General features: G+C 41.1%; 1 protein-coding gene across 8 annotated transcripts in view; it reads right to left on the reverse strand.

The window, feature by feature from the left end:
• LOC111837842 (uncharacterized) overlaps positions 1-19,382 on the reverse strand; it is a 64,527-nt gene that overhangs the window by 1,513 nt on the left and 43,632 nt on the right. For 4 of the 8 annotated variants that reach the window (XM_023800224.2, XM_023800222.2, XM_023800225.2 and 1 more), the window contains 22 exons: positions 17,743-17,853; positions 16,690-16,791; positions 16,086-16,190; positions 15,437-15,550; positions 14,519-14,623; positions 13,782-13,886; positions 12,852-12,959; positions 12,602-12,712; positions 11,402-11,518; positions 10,368-10,484; positions 10,137-10,247; positions 7,872-7,976; positions 7,528-7,632; positions 6,756-6,860; positions 6,435-6,527; positions 3,951-4,043; positions 3,184-3,276; positions 2,850-2,954; positions 2,226-2,385; positions 1,526-1,618; positions 1,226-1,360; positions 83-201 (listed from right to left, as the gene is read on the reverse strand). In XM_023800224.2, coding sequence (XP_023655992.2) covers positions 83-201; positions 1,226-1,360; positions 1,526-1,618; positions 2,226-2,385; positions 2,850-2,954; positions 3,184-3,276; positions 3,951-4,043; positions 6,435-6,527; positions 6,756-6,860; positions 7,528-7,632; positions 7,872-7,976; positions 10,137-10,247; positions 10,368-10,484; positions 11,402-11,518; positions 12,602-12,712; positions 12,852-12,959; positions 13,782-13,886; positions 14,519-14,623; positions 15,437-15,550; positions 16,086-16,190; positions 16,690-16,791; positions 17,743-17,853 — 2,412 coding nt within the window. The remainder of the gene's footprint in view (positions 1-82; positions 202-1,225; positions 1,361-1,525; positions 1,619-2,225; positions 2,386-2,849; positions 2,955-3,183; positions 3,277-3,950; positions 4,044-6,434; positions 6,528-6,755; positions 6,861-7,527; positions 7,633-7,871; positions 7,977-10,136; positions 10,248-10,367; positions 10,485-11,401; positions 11,519-12,601; positions 12,713-12,851; positions 12,960-13,781; positions 13,887-14,518; positions 14,624-15,436; positions 15,551-16,085; positions 16,191-16,689; positions 16,792-17,742; positions 17,854-19,382) is intronic. The other 4 variants (XM_023800231.2, XM_023800230.2, XM_023800226.2 and 1 more) reach the window with 3 other exon arrangements.

Raw genomic sequence — 19,382 nt, forward strand, 5'->3', positions numbered from 1 at the left:
ACAGTGTTTGGCAGGGAGGTTATTGTCCTTATTGTCCTTATGACCTATAACTCGATTAACAGGGTCTGTATGAGGGACTTACCATTGTTGCAGAGTGTGGGGTTGACTGTATGGACCTGGCGGAGAATGTGCTGGTTTGGTGCATGTACCCATACCCCTTCTGATGTCCACTGTCATGGTACGCTCCAGGCTGCACGGGTGCTGGGGGAAAACAAAGGGTAGAATCCACAGGACAAACGTCACGTGAATGATTTAATAGCTGTTCTATTATGGTGCCTGGGGTTGGAGCACAAAGGCAACAATGGCTGACTTGATGTCACAGCACTCAAATCCAGAAAACTCTTATAACAGCCTATGGAAAACACAGAAACATGTTGATTGTCGGATAATCGATTTGGACTGAAAGACAAATTGTGGGCTGTCTCTGCTGAGGAAACATCACTGTTAGAAACTGATCACACCCAAACCTGGCTCTTTACAGTCGTTATGACACAGCAGCTGTGAGAGACGGACAGTGAGCACTAGTTAAAAGAGGCTAGTTACATGTGACAAGCATTTCTGGGTACCATACGTGGTTATTATTACATCTCAAGCACACAGAACACAAATGATAACTGGCTGGAAAAGACCGGGATTTTTATTTGTTTTATTATAACCTATACTATACTATACTATACTATACTATACTATACTATCATAACCTTATTGTAATTAATTATGTATATAAGATTTTCTAGCACAGAAAATAAGTAAAAATGATAAAAACCCCTTTCTTCCCTGCCAGTATAAAACAAGAATACTTTTCATTACATGCATCAAAATTTATTTATAAAGTATTTATAACTGAAGTATTTATAAATTGAAGTATTTATTTGATTTATAAAATCCGCAATCCAGGGCATAATTTCTGGAATGGTGTTGCTGAGTGTCAGAAGCACCATGCGGCTGGTTTCTTCCTGTTGGTTGCATCTCATTTCCCACTATTGCCTGGTATCCCAGTAGGTAGCTGCAGCAGTGGTGCTTACGTCCGAGCTTTTGGGGCCTCCTGTTGGCCAAAAACAGTCACTACACAAGGGGGAACTCAAAGGGGCTTTTTGAGAGTGGCTCCAGAAACAACAAACCGGCCACTGGGTGGAACAAACAGGGTGGCCAAGCGGTGATTTTTAACAAAGGCGTGCATGAGACCATGCAGTGGTTTTGCAGTGCAACCCTCTGTGTGAACTACCTCTGTCCTGGGGGAGCAAAGCAGAGCCACTGCTGCAGACAGACAGACTCTTATCCCCCAGCTCCGAGCCCAGCGAACTCGCTGGCCGGGACTGGGAGTGCTGGGACTGCTGGCGGCCGTAGTGGACAGCGCGTTCTGCCAAGTGGCCACAAGAAGCCGAGAGCGAAGGAGAAGAGCGGCGATGAAAGAAGAGGGGGAAAGTGTCACAGGCTTAGAGAACAGAAGGAAAGCAAAGGTAGGAAGAGGCAAACATAAAGCAAAATAAAATGAAAAAAAAAATCAAGCAAGGTAAAGCAGTACCCGTGAGCTTCTGCAGACTTTTAGACTGAATGTTATCCTCCACGGGATCAAAGTCAAAGATGGATCCTGGATCTGTCCGCCACACTTTTAGGTCTTTCACCAAACCGAGACAAAGTCAGAATCAGTCAGAAAGGGAGGCAGCGAGAATCAAGCCACCTGTGACCACTTAGGTGGTGCTTACCTTCCCGCAAAAAGACAAGTCACTTACAGAGCACCTGTATTGTTATTATCTGCTTAGCACGCAATAAAGGTCCTGTACCTGAGACACCACTGGAAATAAAATGTGGAATCAAGGACATCGCAATAACCTGAAAATTCCATAAAATACTTATATCCCACCACTGCCGAATTCTCAGATCTGATTGGTCAGAAGGGTGTTTGTTGATTGATTCTCTATAACCAATATAGCCAGGCATGCAGTCCGCTGTGCAGTGGCTGGTTCTCTGCCAGACAGGCAGATCACAGTAGTAAATCAATGAACTTTTACAATCTGTAATTCTAACTAATGTTACTTAAAATTCCAGACATAGAACACAATTTAATTATTGAAAACTGAGCAAAATGTCTAATCATTGGCAGTAGAAATAAATGCATTTTCAGCTCACAAAAGTGTGTTTAAAAATGCATGATGTGTGGCTTGTCATGTATGAACCCTTATTCAGACGAGGCTTTGGAGGACCGGAAAGGGGGGGTCACTCACCGACAACGATGCCGGGTCGCCGGTCCATCTCCACCACATGTGGGTGAATCCCCTTGTACGCTGCGTCACGCATCACTCGCCCATCCCGCCGACTCGGCTCGGTCGTTGCCGAACACATCCCCCGGCCCTTTGTCTTCTCAAAATCCTCATGGTACTTTGCCTACAGGACGAATCATTCTCAGTGCCCATATTTTAAAGTGTCTAATGGATTAATATTTTCCCCCTTTTCATCCATTACGGCTGTCCTCCTACACACTCTCGCCCACTTGTGTCCATGTGGCAGAACACGCTGATCAAAAGTAATTTGTGCTTAACGTTCAGATACATGCCCCCAGTCAGTCCAATCACACACACTCGGGTTAAAGGTGCATTTAGTCAGAGAGGTAATTAAATCCACACATGAGACCAGTGGTAAGAAAATGTTTTATTGCATAAATGTTTGCAGAGCAATCCTATAAATTCTCCAGTTTTCTGGATATGAAGGATATGCGTTTTACCCTCTGAAGTTGGGGTGGGGGGGAGTGGGGAAAGTGAGGGGGAGCAATCCCAACCAGAGTGGTCTGTGAGTCACGTTACTCCACACTGGTCAGCCACCACCGGTGCTACACCGGCTCTGCATGCTACCATGGAGACGCTGCTCTGTGATTCCCTGACACGCCTCAGCTCGGGGGTATCCACGGCAACGCAGCCCCGCCCCTTCATTTCCTGCAGCCCCTGCTGGTACTTCACCTACAAGGCAACAAGAGTAAATGGTCACAGGACTCGGCACATGGCTCAGGTCGGAGGTTCAACTGGGACCCACAAAGCACAGAGGACCAACACCGAAAGCCATAAGACGTTGGTGAGAATGAGGCTTCAAGGAAGGCTGGTCTCAGTAATAGTGGGAATAATATGAGTTCTGCTGAACCACAGAGAGCACAAACGCCGTGTTCCGGTTGGTCAGCAAGGGCAGACTTGCCGTGCTGAGGTTTTCCTGGTTTTGTCGGACTCTTTCCATCTCCAGGGTCACGCCAACTGCTGTGGGATGTCCCACCTGCTTTTTGTACTTCACCTGTAGGATAACATGGGCATTTGTAACCCAGAAGATAAGCTTGGAGCATCACAGGGCACGCACACACACGCACACACGTTGGCATACCTATCTAAATAGGGACCTTCCATTCATTTCTATGGAAGAAACCCTAATCCCAATCATGAAAACCTTAATACCTACCCAGCCCTAACCTTAACCATAAGTAACCAAACAAAATACAAGATTTTTGGCATTTTTACTTTTTGATTGCATTCACAATTTTTTGCAAAATAGAGGTTATCCAAATGGGGGCCTAAAAAATGTCCCCACAAGTAAGGAAGTTTCCGGTTTTAACAAACTTTGGGGACATTTTGGTCCCACACACACACACACACACTCTAGGCAATTCAAAGACACCAGTTCACCAAAGTGCAAGTCTTTTGGTACCAGGAGGAAACCAGAGTACTTGAAGGAATGCCACACAACAGAGGGTGAACATGCAAACCCCAAGCACAGAGGGACACAGGAATGGGATCTGAACCCCTAAACATGAGGTATTGATTTTTTTCAAGGAGCTACGTACAGGGCTCAGTGCTAGTCATTATATTTTATTATATTTTAAATAATTTCATTAAAATATCATCTTCAACGTTCATTCTGCCAGTAGGACAGGCATGTCTGGACCCTGGTCAGTTTTCAAGGTGGTATCTCACGGAGCTGATGTTCTGCTGGTTCTTCCGGACCCTCTCCATTTCCGGGGTGTCCTTCACTGCGATCCCCTTTCCTATCTCCTTCTTGTACTGGACCTGGATATTGACAGAAAAGAGACACCACAACACAGCATCAGATATAGCCTGTAGCTTTTATAACAGGCTAAAATGTCGCCTTCATCAAACAGCATGTTTAATTTTAAGTGAAATCCAGGTCATTAAAATGGTAGTTTACAAATTCTGACCTAGTTCAAAATGTATGTAGAGAGATTAATCTCAGTATTACTGACAAATGCATGTAGCGCGATCCGTGTGTAACGCACTTCACAAATGTGTTTTACTATCCACACACCAATATCTCTCAACTCATGTCTTATAAACTGTAATTTGAAAAATGCGGAATAATTTATACTAATACATGAACAATTGCCTGGACAAACTTTCTATTTGTACAGATACTTCATGACTTGCATGTGTGTATTTTTGCCACCAGCTTTGTTTCAAATGTATAACCGGTTTGTTAAAGCTTAAAAGCGCATGCGTGGATCATGTGGCATGCATGAATTCGGTGATGCATTTTTGAGATTTCAAAGCTGCTGATCTACATGTAGCTCTGTCCTGCATGGTACTGCTAGGGGGCGCTAATGTGTCTATAACCCAGACACATGAATCATCTGGTCACGTTAAAGGTGGAACACAACAGTCCCTGGATTCAATCGAATGCATTTCATCCAAAACGTCTGTTTCACCAGAATCCTTTGACTGCATATGTCAACATCTTGAACCTAAAATCCTGAGAGCAAGAACCAGTTTTTGATTGTGTATACCTGTAAGGAAACGTGTTGCAATCACACTTTGGCAACTGTTTACCAGCAAAGAATACAGAACAGTGGGGCACTTTTAAACTTTGCCTTTCTATGCAGTTTTGTGTTATTATAGTTTTGTTGGTGTTTTTTAGTGTTTCTACTTTAACAATTTGCTCTGTACTGCAAATGCAGCCTACTTTCTCCAGCTCTGTTTTCATTTCTGCATGCTTTAACAAACACTAAAATCAAACATAACAAACACCACAACAAATACAGCTCTCCTGAAGTTTATAGCACATTGTAGCCCCTCCGCTCAGCCAAAGTCACTGGTTCGCAGTTTCTGACCAGAAATTCTCTGGTGCTGTGCTGAAGCCAGTTTTTCAGGCATGGGACCACTTGATAGGCAGTGGAAAAGTGTGGAACCAGTTCCAAATTAGGTCCTGGTTCAGCACCAGCACCAGTACCACGTTGGTGGAAAAGCTTACTTGAGAATAGCTGATTTAAAATGTAGTGATGGCCAAATGAAGCTTCAGGAACCATTTGCTGTATTTTCTGACCCAATTAGATGGTGCTCTCTTCAAAAAAGGGCTCAAAGCATAAACTCAAAGCACCATCTATAATGAAATATAGTGTCTTTTCCTTCACTTGGTACTCTACTGCAGCTTGCAACACTGCATATGGTTTGCAGCACTAAACCCAGACAAACCAGTGATTTTTGAAAAATCACCCAGACACCCGGACATGGACCCAAAAACACGATGTGTCTGGAAAAACCCAGACATACAGTATGGTGACCCTATGTGGCATGAATGTAAATCTGAAACAGCAGGATGTGTCTTTCAATCAAGGAAACAAACCAGTCGAAGCACAAGAAGAACTGAACTATTTAGCCAAGCACAGGAGCCTTTCAGTTTTAAGGTACAGACGCTCCTCTACTTGCGAACGAGATACGTTCCGAACAGCCGTTCGTAACTTGAAATGTTCATAAGTCGTTATTCAACATCATTTTAAGGGTATACGCAAGTACAAAGAACTAGGATACAGGAGCATCTGTAGTTTGTAAAACTAGAAGAGGCTCAAAGTGTCCTCCCTGACATGGATTATCTGGTCACCCTACCCACTGATGGCTTGTTCGTGGATATTCCCAAACAAAGGGTGATGCCCGTCTTCTGTACAACTACAAAATCTACACAGCAAAAACACAATAAATAATTGGTTATAAATATTAATTAATAATGCTTTGTAATGTAGCTAGCTAATGTTTCGTAAAAAAATAACGTTTTGGCTAATGCTAACTTAAAAATCAGCACTTATGTTAGAATTAGCCTAAACAGGCTCCATCAAAAAACATTTAACAAACTCAAAAATGTTACATGGCTGTTGTTGAGCCCACTTCCAGTTTAGCCAGTGGAAATGCAGGGCCAGTTTTCAGGTGGTTCTACTTTGGCACAACCTGAGAACCATCTCCCTATAAGCATTGGTTTGACACTAGTGGAAGAGAGGAAAAACCAGTGGTGGTATACAAAAAGACTGCAGTAATTTCTTACGGTGATTCAGGTTACTCCCATTTTTTTCACCTTATGTAGTACTTGTCTGCTTTGGCAGGATTTGAAAGGGTACTTGGTCCAAAAGGTTTGAGACCCCCTGGTTTAAAACATCAGAGACCAAACTGCTGTCTTACTGTGCTGATGTTTTCCTGGTTCTTCCGGACCCTCTCCATCTCAGGAGTGTCGGTCACCGCGGTTCCCCTCCCAACCTCCTCCTTGTACTGGACCTGGACATTTCCAGCAGGTTTATAGCAACACAGTATAAAACTACAATGTTCAACTGAACACCGAATATTGTATTTCTAAAACCATGATTAATATAGGCCACTTACAGGTCGATACACAAGATGATTGTTAGAATATCATGCTGGGTAATTTATCTTTATGGAAACAAGGTTTATGAGGGTGATCATCACTTCAGGAACAAACCGCCACATGCTGACAGTGCTGCTTACATGGCTGATTTTCTTTGCGTTTTCCCTAGCGAGGATGATTTCTGGGGTCTCTGTGACAGATGATGTTAGACCTCTGAGTAACTTGGAGTCCCATGTATATCGTATCTGAGAACAGAAATACGAATGAGTGTTATTAATATAAATAATAACAATGGGGAGTTTCTTTGTCATAGTTACTGAAAAAGAATTCCCAAGTTCTGAGAAAATTATCCATTAAGCACAAAACCTCAGACACTGGCTACAAAGCTAATGAAAACGCAGCATCATGTTCTGTGGGTCACAAACGCTGAGAAAAGTTCTGTTTCACACCCACGGTCAGAAGAACTCCTCAGTTATTGTCAGACATAGCAGGGATCACAGGTTCTTTCAACTCAAAGATCTCTTGAAGTTAAAAACCTTTGTTTGAAACTTGCAGGCTCCTTATGAGCCAGGGCTGAATGCACATTCTGGGATATAATTCCAAAGATGCTTTCTAAGTATCTGGGATTTTTGAAAATCTGTTTACTTTAAGTACTAAGTACTGGGAAACGTAGCTCCTTGAAAAAAATCAATGTCTGGTGTTTCACTCACCAAGTTGGTGCTAACTTCTATACAATATTCTATACAATAACAAGAAGACCCTGAACAGAAGTTCTGAGTGAGAAGCCAAAACAGAGAAATATGTGTTCTATGGTGGGTCTCTATTAAAAAAGGTACCTGAGCAAAATGCAGAGTCACAATGCAGAACAAACATAGCTATGTTCACTGTGTAATAAAGTGGTGAGTGACGCACTGAGCTGATGTTCCTCTGGTTGTTCCTCACTCGCTCCATCTCGGGCGTATCTGACACCATTGCATACGCACCCTTCAGCTTCTCTGCCTCATCTTTGTACTTTTTCTAGTGCAGAGAAAAAGATGTTTAATCAAAACCAGGTAATCAATAACCCAAGAAATAATCATTTGTAACCCGGCTTTTCATGTCACATACATGTTAAAAAACATAGATGTATGACAGATTAAAATGCGTCTCGCTTTGATCTTACGTATTCCTCTAAACTTAAAACCAGTCATGTCTAATGTAGGGAAAATGTGATCACATCCTCTGATTGTATGTGTGCATTGGTGTGGACACTCTACCTGGCTGTACACATCCTTAAGGTAGGAGGCATGCAAGAGCTCGGGAGTATCCGTAACTGTGCCGTAGGCGCTTTCCCTCAAATCGGACGTCTGCTTATATGTTGCCTGTATTTTCAAATTAAAAGTCAAAAGGATTTCAAACATTTCATATTAAAAGTCAAGGTCAAATGAAAATCTTAAAGTCGAACATCAAATGGATGTTTTTCTTCATGGTTACTGTGCTAGATATACACACAAAATCATCTCTCACGTTGTTTTTTTTAGTATGTAATTACAATGGTTTATGTTTTCCAGGATGTACATCACAGACAGGTGAGAAGGGTAATTCTTAGTGGTTCTTTGTGATATCAGTGCTCTTTCACCTAAACATTTGTAGAAATAAAATAGGAAATCTCTAAATATCAGAACAAATGAATGATATGATCTGGATTTTAAATGTTAGTGGCACTATTTAGATGAGAAAAATCTAGACGATTCTCTTCTCCTTTGACCAACAATACGATCAGGGAAAACACACATCCTGTTTACATACAGGGTGACATTTTTCTGGGTAAAAATAGACAGTTACTGTGACTCATTTGATTCAAAGCATGTCATCTGCTGTTAATGTTTTTGGTGAAGATCCCCTCACCTAAAAAAAATGCCAACCCTATCTTAAATCACCTACTGTTGTGTTAGTCTTAAAAACTAATTGCATCGATTGTTTTTCCTCTGAACATCAAATTAATACCTCAGGGAGATAACAGAAATGCATATGGGGACATGCCCCATTAAAAAGGGGAGTATACAGTACATGAACTGAATCTGAATAAAGTTATCCCAATATCCTGTACAGTGAAAAGAAATTTTTAAATCATAAATTTTTATCTGGGTAGTTAAGTGTATATTTGCTCAAAAAAACACAATCAACATTACAACACATGCAAATGAACAGTAACAAAATAAAAAATAAAAATTTCTTCTGTTCTCGAAAAAGTTACTGATATCTTGCTGGATGGCTGGATGAACACCGCTTCAGTTCCCACACCTCTCTTCAGGGGGCCCCCAGCCATTCCATGTATTCATTCATCTGCATCACTAGCTCACTTAATTAACTTACTTAGGTAAATAACTTACGTGGTACTGATTAGTCAAACTAGGTGTGGGCGAGTCAAAAAACACATGGGTATATTGGATGATTGTTGTGAATACTGGGGTGACTTTAGGAGAGATTCTGAAATGGCTAAGCTTACACCCTTTGACACACTTCACCAACATGAATACTATCTACGCATTATTGTCTTTGACTGTCTGAGACTTTTTCACAGTACTGTACGCATCACAGACTGAGAACAGAATGATGTTACTTTGACTGCTGTTGCATACATGCACTGTCTCCTCATCCTCCCTCTCCACTTTTCCAGACCCCACCCCCACCTGACTGGCTATCTCCAAGGCTTTCTTTGCCCTCTGTATCTCCAGCACATCTGTGCTGACCACCATGCCCTTCCCCACAATCTCAGTCTCCAGGTCTTTACGCAGCAAGAACCATTGTAGTTTCACGACCTTGAATATACAATCTAATTGTGATTGTGGCTTGTGCTGGATAAGTAGTATGGATAGAGGAATGTATGATATCCAGATGTATGATATCCAGACCCCTAAAACACCTTCAGCAGTTGAGCAGGAACCCAAATCTGAGTTAGTACATTTTGAAATATCTTAATGCTTCCTAGGATTTTCACGTAATTATGTACCATCTCATATTTTCAGCTTTGCCACTGACGCAATTATACTCATCAGTACTATGTGCAGTGAAATGCATTGCTGCCTAGGCGACAGTATGAAGTATTAACAGACATTAGTATAAAGAGACAAGACATAGAACATTAAACAATTATCATAAATATCCATAATGTGCAATTGCCAGCAAAGTGGCAGGTAGTGCAAGACTTTAAGAATAAATAAGTATTTACATATATAGAATGTACATGTGTGAGTTGAGTAGGATGGATCTTTGAAAGGTGCAATAGTAACCTCCCAAAACTTGACAGACCAATAAAATTAAAGCTCGGAATACTTTTTTTTTTTTTGCTACATCTGCTAATAGTTTGCATGGTGCAATAACAGACCATGTAGCCCCAGGAAATCATTGTTTTGTCTTGCTTGAGGTAATTTGATGAATTCATGTGGAGCATTTTTATAACAGGCCAGCCTTGCAATGCACTTTGTAGTGTTGTGCTATGCTGTCTGTAGAGTTGTTAGACACCTGGTCTTCCGACTTACCTGGCTGGCCAGCTGCGAGGCTTTTCTGGCCCTCTGGATTTCCGGCAGCTCGGTGCTGATTTCCATCCCCTTGCCTCGGATCTCCGTCTCCAGGTCCTTCCTGTACTCCTTCTGCAAGGCATAAGGTGGCTTATGTAAATGTTCTTCACATCTATGAGGTAGATAAGCACTTTTCATCTATGATAAAGTCAAGCTAGTGAATGCAAGTTGAGCTTCGGGTATGAACAGCACCTCACTGAGAATCTGGCTGGCATTCTTGACTCTGAGAAGATCTGGTGTTTCCTCCAGCCCCAAGCCTGAAAGCCCCTTCCCTTTAACCCCCATCTCCAAGTCCTTCCTGTACTCTTTCTGCAAAGTGTACATGTGGGTGGTCGTCAACAGTAGGGTCATTATCACTTGAGATTTAATTTTTTTTTTTAATTCTTAAAATGAAATGACACTTTTTGTTTTTTGGGTAGAGCAATTGACTTCACCTTAACTTTTTAGATATATTTAAATTATGTCAAATTTATTGATTGATCTTTTAACCATTTCCCCAAAACAAGGACTCCAAAAAATAACATTACTGACGTTTATAAGTCTTTCAACTCCTTTAATAATGATGACACTTCATTGATCCCTTGTGGGGAAATTCTCTTTTTTTGCCCGTCTTGCTCTCCATGACACACGTGTAGGTGATAGTGAGCTTGGCGGTGAAGAGGAGCCACCTGCAGCCCCATGGAGCTGGGGGGCAGGAGCCTGTGTCACTATTCTGCCAACACTGGGTTTGAACAGGTGACCTTGAAATCACAAGTACTGAGGTGTGACCTGCTGATCCACACGCTGCCCCCATTAGTGCACGTAAACCACATTAAACAATTTGCAAGAAAAAGTTAATTTTGTAAATATATTGCTCAGTTTTTTATTTTGTCATTTTTTAATCATCTCAGTAACTTGCCCTGCATTCGATGAAATACTTTTGTTTCTTGCAGAGATTAATTGTAATAATAGCAAATATTAATAAAATTGATTATTTACCCAAGAGGTAAAATGTACAGTTTAGACAATGAAGCTGTATACTGTCTGTCTTTATAAAAAAAAATATATAAATTGATATGTTATGGCAATTCATTTGTGACAATGACCCAGTAATGTTTTATGTCCTTGTTTATTGTTTATCTATTGTCTATTTTGATAGTCTTGTCTTCAAGCTTTCAAGTTTAAGGAACACAGTGAAATGCTTATGCCACAGTTTCAGGGTCCAGGGTTCCCTGGATTGGCAGTACCTCGCTGAGGATCTGGCTGGCGTTCTTCACCCTGAGCAGGTCTGGCGTCTCCTCCAGGCCCAGGCCCGAGAGTCCTTTTCCCTTCACTCCCATCTCCAGATCCTTCCTGTACTCACGCTACAAACGACACAAGAACAAGAGGAGGGCATCCATGACTCCGACTCAGCGGTGTGCTCTGAGGAGAAGAGCTGAGGAAGTCAGGAAGCCTTTGAGGTTCGCTGTACAAAACAGCATTAAGGAAATACAAACAACGTAAAGGGAAAACGAGGAAATGTCTGCTGTTGTTGTTGTGAATGGACTGGAAGTATAAATCAGCAGAGACCAGAAACCCAGACTAACTTATGATCTCGGCTGAATTAAACAAAAATTCAAATGCATCATTACTACAATGCAGCACTGATACATCCAAAATCAGAAACAATGTATTGCCAGGATTGTATGTGTACATGTGTTTAAAATAGAACAGAAATAAATAAAATAAAAGTTTTGAATTTAAAATACATTTTTCTTTCTTTCCAGACAGATGGGCTCCCCCTTTGAGTTTGGTCCCTCCCAAGGTTTCTTCCTTCTAGGGAGATTTTCCTTGCCACTGTCGCCTATGGCTAACTCACTGGGGGCTTTGGGTGGGGATGCTGTAAAGCGCTTTGAGACGATGTAATGTTGTGATAATGCGCTATACAAAAATAAATTTGTTGTTGTTGTTGTTGTTGATGTAGTGGTTTGCTGAATTTTGTTTTTTTATTGTTTTTTTTATATTTAGCTGAATACCGATCTTTTCTTAATTTGACTATTATTTCCACTGATATACACGAAAATGCTATTTAATATGTAATCAAATTATGAAGATAAATTCAATCTTCTGTTGTGATATTTGTCCTCTAAAACAATCTTAATTACTCTATAAGAACCCAGTTCTTATTTAAACAAGAAATTACTGAAATAACTCAAAAACTCTGTACTACTAATTTGTTTAAAAATATCAACTTCTCAGTTTTTCTGTCTGCTACACCATGATGTTTTCATTTTTTGTCTTTATCATTTTACACATGGAGAACTGGCTCGTTTTGTTCATCGCAGCCAGTGTAAAGTGCATCATGAGATCAGTACCATAATCCTATGTAGGTCTCAGTCCGAAGATGGCTCCCGATGAAGGAGCGTACTGAGATGTTGGATGCATGGTTAGGAAGGAGCTGCACTGACCTCATTCAGGAGGCCTCCAGCGTATCTGGCATGCAGGTAGCTGGGCGTCATGTCCACCTCCACCAGCGCCCTGCCTCGGATGCCCTCATCGTACTGCTTCCTGTACTCCTTCTGATGACAGTTAATATGAGATAACGCCATTCTTCCACCATCACAATGAAGGCTTTCTGCTGTACAGCGGTATATATTTTCATGGTGTCATGTGGGAGTCATGTTTAGTGGGTAATAATGTAAGGTACAGATATCCTACCTCACTTTGGAGTTTCTGAGCTTCCTTGCAGACTTGGTAGGACTCTGTGTCCACAAACTCCAGCTGTGACCTTCCCTTGTTCTTCTCATACTGCTCTTTATACTTCACCTGCAAGCAACATTCATTCTGCATTGGCTCTATTGACAGACTCATAGAACAGGAAGCCTCTGAACAATGTGGTGTTTTTCTTTTCTTTTCATTACTTCAATATCCGTCTTTGTCTTTTGGGTTTAGATACTTCAAAGTTTGCACACAGCCGGTATTTACGCTTAAGCCGATGTCTGGGTTACACAGGGTTACCAGGCTATTTACAATGGGGGAAATTCTCTGAATTACAGTCATGGTAAAATTGTCCAGCAGGATAGCAATGAGTCATACAAAGGAATAAAAAAGCTAAGATTTAAAATTATTTAGGATCTATAGGACTCATCCTGACCTTGGCCTCAGACGGGCAGTGGGAATACTGGGAGACATGGCGGATAAACAAGCCAGTGATATCATTACTCTGCTGGCTATGGGATTTGAACCTGTGACCTTCATGACGCAGCCTTCTAACCTACAGAATTACACACCACTGAGAGGAAATGTGGTGTGTGGCTTTGTACTGTAGGTTAGGAGTCTGTGTCCAGAAAGTCATAGGTTCAAATCCCATAGCCAGCAGAGTAACAATATCACTGTTGGGCCTTTAACTCCACCCCCCCCCTCAAAAAAAAAAGCACTGCTGCTCCAGTGACAATGGATAAATAGCTGATTCTGACATCTGAGCACGATGGGATATGTGACAAGTAATAAAATCCTATATACAGTACCTATACTAATATCAAATGAAGTGTCATTAATAATAAAAAGAGTAAGGAACTGAAGACAGGCTGACTGGCTCATTGGCGATGTTGACCAGCACTGCAGGGGGGGAACTGAGAAACAGCTGACCTGGCTGTGCAGTACCACATTCCCCCTGTGGTGGAGCTGTTCCATTGTGTCTGGAGCACAGTGATATTTTCCTTTGGATTCTTCATACTTCTTCTTGTACTCCACCTGGAGAGAGATGGGGCAGAGCAGGCCAGGAGTCTAAGGAGTCTGCGCCAATGCCAGAATGTCATCATAACTGCAACATTGCATTTTTATAGTCCTTAGTGATTTTAATATTTAACCTTCTTTCTAGCAGTAACTGCAGATGTATGACAGGTGGTATCCAGATGTTTTTCTATATTAATTGCCAGATGATATTGATATTTTATTAATTTTCCAGATATGCTGTCACTCATGCCTGATGTTTATTAAAAATGTTTTTGCATGGCTTTATTAATCTTTGATTATATTGCTGATACAATGAAACATTTTTATGTATAAACAACTTAAAACTTTTGTCTGAAAATAAATTTAAACACTAGAAATTATAAATCGCAAATACACGTACAGCACAGAGTATCAAATACAAGAAATATCCCAGTATGGCAATAAATAATTGTAGCTTTTGTCTGCTATTGCAGCTGGTACTTTGTCGTAATGTCAGTAATGATTAGCTATGTCTTAGCTTTATTTTATTTATTATCTTTTTTTAAAGGTAGTGGTGTCTTCTGCCTGCTTTTTTTAATGTAGTTTTAACATGGGGTTTCCTCATTCGGGTGTTTGTTTTAGCATGTCGCTGTCGATTCGGGATGCAGTACATTGCTCTGTAGCTTGCTGGCCTGCAGCACGTGAGCCAGTTGCACCAGGTTGGGCAGATCTGATGACGGCTCATGCATCTGCTGAAGATTCTTTTTGTACTTCACCTGATTGGCCACAAAATGAATGGAAACACAAACGAGAATTAAGGGTTAAAAATGATTAAGGGTTGAAATCCCTATTGAAAGACTAAACAAACTACATAGTAGCCAACATTGTCTGGCTTATGGTTACTTAAATGTATCCATGTAAATATAGATATGGGGCAGAAGGATGTTTCACATAATTGCAATTCATTTTCCAAAAAAAGCAGTGAGTGAAGTTAATTTCTGTGGCTTTCAAACTAACAATACCATCTCTAAATGGAATCAATAGGCACCATTTCCTCTTCTACCCAAAACTAGCAATTTGTCTTTAAAAGGTTCCCATGGAAACTGCTGCCCGGTGACATGGAAGCGCTTTGAAATGTAGTAAAATTTTAAAAGGTTGAAGTCACAGAAAAAGGCTTATTGAAACTGTATGGCATTCACACTAAAAGGCACTATTGTCGTCTCAATGCATTGTTTTCCCGGTGACAAGCTGAAAAACACACACACACCCACACACACACACCGTGAAATGGTATAATTTAGATCTCTTATCTTCCAGTGGGTCGAAAAAGTGAAAATCTATCTTTTGGTAAGTTTTTGAATACCCCAAATCTTTCTTTCTGGATTCACAAACACTTCCTGGAAGGGGAAATTTATACTGATCTATTGAAATAAGATGCATCAAGCCATAATACAAGCTGGAAGAATTTGAAATGTAACTGTTTTCAGTGGTTTCATTGATTTGTATGGGTTAATTACATTGAACTCAATATAATCGTCAGTGGATTTTAGCATCTGTGGCTGAAGCAAAATCAGCCTCTGCAGGTTTACCTGACTGGCCAGGGCAGAGGCGTTCTGGATATGTCTGAAGGACACACAGTCTCCTGGATTGTACTGAGGTTTTTGCCCTTTCTGTTCCTGCTCAAACCTCTCCTTGTATTTCACCTGGGAGACAACGAGAGGCCACAAGGTCAGAGCTTAACTGGAGCATCGATCCAAACTCTTCCCGTCTCAGCACCCAGCAGACGTCTATGTTTATCTACTCTATAGGCAGGAGCACCGGGTAAATTTATTATCCTAATTCCGGGCAGTCTGCAGCCATGAAAAATGGAGTGAATCTAGACTCGTCGTGTTTAAAAACTAGATCATTATCTATTTGAAACATCTACTGATGTGTCCTTAGACTAGATTATTAGGTATAGAAATGCCCTGAGACCTAGAATGCTCAGTAATATAGACAGGGAGGGAGGGAGGGAGGGAAGACGGACAGACAAACTTTATTAAGTTTAATGCTTTATTAATCCCCAGAGGGAAATTCCCTCTTGTCTTGTCGCAGAGCACATACTGCACATGCAACAAATATGGACATTACAGATTAATGACACATCACTGGGTAATTAGTTACTCATTAGGAATGATTCTACGTGCATTCCATGCAACTCGCCGCAGCACATTTCCTGCATCCACTGCAGCATCATACCTGACTTGCAAGCTTGGAGGCCTCCTTTGCATGCTCGATGTCTGGCCTCCCCAGGACGGAGCGCTCCCAGTGCATGTCCAGGTTGGCTTTGTTTTTATATGCAACCTGTGCCGGGAATCATCACGCGCACATGCAGGGACACACAAACACGGCACTATGTTCAGTGCGGCTCCCACTCAGCCCTCGGTCTGGCGCGTCGGACTTTTCAGCTAAATTGCCCGATTGAACTTTCTAAATGTTCTTAATCTAAACTAACCAGTTTCATGGTCTATGAATTTGGTCTATAAATTGTAATGAAGTTGTTCCTATGTTACAAAGAGGTCGCAAATCGACAATTTAAAAACCAATTACACTGTATATACCCTCAACTGGATAAATGAATAGGGATACTGGATGCATGCATTAATGAATCATAAATTTATATAGATGCAATTAATATTCCAACCTTCCTTTGTTGACTGATTTATTATTTCTGTTGTAAGAATGAGAACAGGATTTGTGATTTTGATTTCTGTTGGTGTGAAATACTAAAAATGACCAAGTAAATACACAGGACATTTTCTCATGCAACTCCCTGTAACTAAACTGAAAAACTCCTGCTTACACTGCTGACTAGTCTGCCCGCCTGCGTAGCGCTGACGATGTCCAGGCGATCCACCACCTCCGTGAACTTGTGCAGGCTCTCCTTCCCCTTCCTGTATGCCACCTGCAAAATAGTAATATCAGGCAGGCTTGATCAATGGTGACGGACAGCGAGCGAAAGGACACTTGGATGTGAAGAGAAAGGACAAGATATGGGCAGCTTAAGTTCAGCCCTACATGAAGTCCTCTGTAGTTTACCAATAAGATAGAAAAGCACTATTTATAGTAATGGAGGTATAATTTTCACAAGTGAAAACTCAAATGTTTGGAAACTCTCAGTGTCCAATGAAAAACATGTAGAAAAAAACATTATTTCAGGAGCATTAAAAAAGAAACTACTTTACAAAATAAACCTAAAACAATGCAATGAGACACCTTCAGCACCTCAAATGCTAACCAGTATAAACACGAATACTAATTAAACAAATGACTACATAAACCATCTTTTCATTAGTCAATTAGATGTCAAATGCTATCATTAGACAGAAGAGAACTGGTGTGTTCCGTCTATTGTATGAAGTCACAACTGTCAAAAAGTGGATATATCCTCCTGAGACCCAAGGAAAAAAGTGTCCTTCAATTATAGGATATTTGTCTTTGGAAGAAATAAGACATCTTACAATTGAGATTTTTTCTAATTTATTTTTATTTTTAATTTGACAGCATGTCCTCTTTAGTGTACGACAGGAATAAATATGTTTCCTTACATCAGTGAAAAGATAGATGCAAAACTAAAATGTCCACTACAATGGACATAAATGAATGGGTGGCGTTTCAGGAGGATATGCAGATTTCATTAGATAACGACAATATTTAGGCCCTCAAACTACTCTTATAAACCTTTACAGTCACATGAAGCCATGCAGTAAAAACTCAACTTTTTTTTTTTTTGAGGTTTGTATCCACACCAGTAAGGACACCAGTCCAGCTCCTGATGTCGCTATGAGCAGCATATTCAGAAGAATGCCCTGGGAAATGTCACACGCAATGAGAGATAATCGGGAGGGGTAATTACATCACTCTGATGCTTGTTGACCTCCAAAGCGTGGGTGACCTCTGGTGGTATCTTCATCAGTGTGTAGGAAGACTTCCCCTTTTCTGCATTGTACTTCTCCTTGTACAATTTCTTAAGGAAAAAAAAAGAATAAAAGATTATGGAAATTATGTTTTTTTTCCTTTGTTGTTCTTTTTTCCCTAATGCTGCAAATACCTTTTCCTTCTCCTTGCTAACCACCAGGTGGCGCTGATAAGCTCAGATACATTTCAGAGTTCACGATCCCTGCTTTGTGCCCTGTTTCTTGGGATGGGCTCCAGACCCTCCTGATGACCCTGTACTAGATGGCAGGTTGGAAGATGAATAGATGGCTGGATTGTCTGTTTCTAAAGGCTAGTTTGTATAGCCAATCAGCTGAAACACAGCAGTGCCCTTACTTAGGACAGCAAAGCCTTTACTATGGGAGATGTTTACAAATGTGTAGTGCGGGAAAAACTTGCAAAACATGACATATTTATAGAATAAACAAAAACAGGATACTTCACTAATGTGTGGTGGTGCAGGACACCTCGCCCAGGAGGACAGTCAGGTGACCACGCAGGTTTGGGTGAATTTCCACCCACCTGTTCCCTGTTTCTCCCAGTTTATATGTAAGTGTTTGTTTCTTTTCTGTGCCCATTAAGCCCAACCCCCCAGGCAGCTGGGCGTTCCTCCCACTCACACGGCCCCTTAGTTCCTGTTTTCCGCTGAAATGTCCTTTTCTGTTTGTTCACGTGGCTGTTTTTTTTTTCTTTTTTTTTTTCAGTTTTTCTGTATTCCGGAAACGTGATTCCAACATCCAATCAACCCAGGTCACTTAAGTTGCTAATCTTTAATTTATCAAGCTTTTCAGGCTTTCCTCTATCGACTCCTAGTGTCCTTTTCCAACCTCCAACTTACTCTCAGCATATGAATCATCCCAGTTCATTTATGTGTTCCACTCTACATTTCATAGCTGAGCAGGGAGTCTTTCCTAGGACTACAGAAAAACAGCCCCCTGTTTTTAACTGCCCCCTGATTCAGTTTTAGGTCATTTGATTGTGGTAAAGGATAAATTTAAAACTTTAAAGTGTTAAACTACGAGTAAATTAATTCCAGTTGACTTACAAATTGGCACCAGGTTTTAACTGCCTTCCAGCCCTAATTCCAATTACCTGCTAATTAATATGCAGCAGAAAAATGCCATCTAATTACTGACACTACTTGTCCTATTCAGGGTTGTAGGGGGTCCAGAGCCTGTGCTAGAGGCTACAGGCACAAGGCAGGGAGAAACCCGGGAGGGGGTGCACTGCACACTGACAGGCAGCTTAGTAACTGCAATCCACCTTCACATGGTTTTGAAGCGGGGGGGGGGGGCAGTGGAACCCCACAACGACATGTGGAGAACATGCATACTCTACACACATGGAACCATGATGAAGACCTGAACACTGGTTTCAGAGGCATGAAGCGACAGTGCTAACCACTACACCAACATACCACCTGGAGAAGAACATCTCCTTTTTCAGCTACAATAAAAACACAAACATTTAACATACAACATTTAACATACAAGATGCCAGGTGTACTGCTTATGAATAATAATGCTGGTAATTGATGTTTGCATGATATTATATAGCACT

Source organism: Paramormyrops kingsleyae, chromosome 1, assembly GCF_048594095.1.
Source record: "Paramormyrops kingsleyae isolate MSU_618 chromosome 1, PKINGS_0.4, whole genome shotgun sequence".
Taxonomy (NCBI): Eukaryota; Metazoa; Chordata; class Actinopteri; order Osteoglossiformes; family Mormyridae; genus Paramormyrops; species Paramormyrops kingsleyae.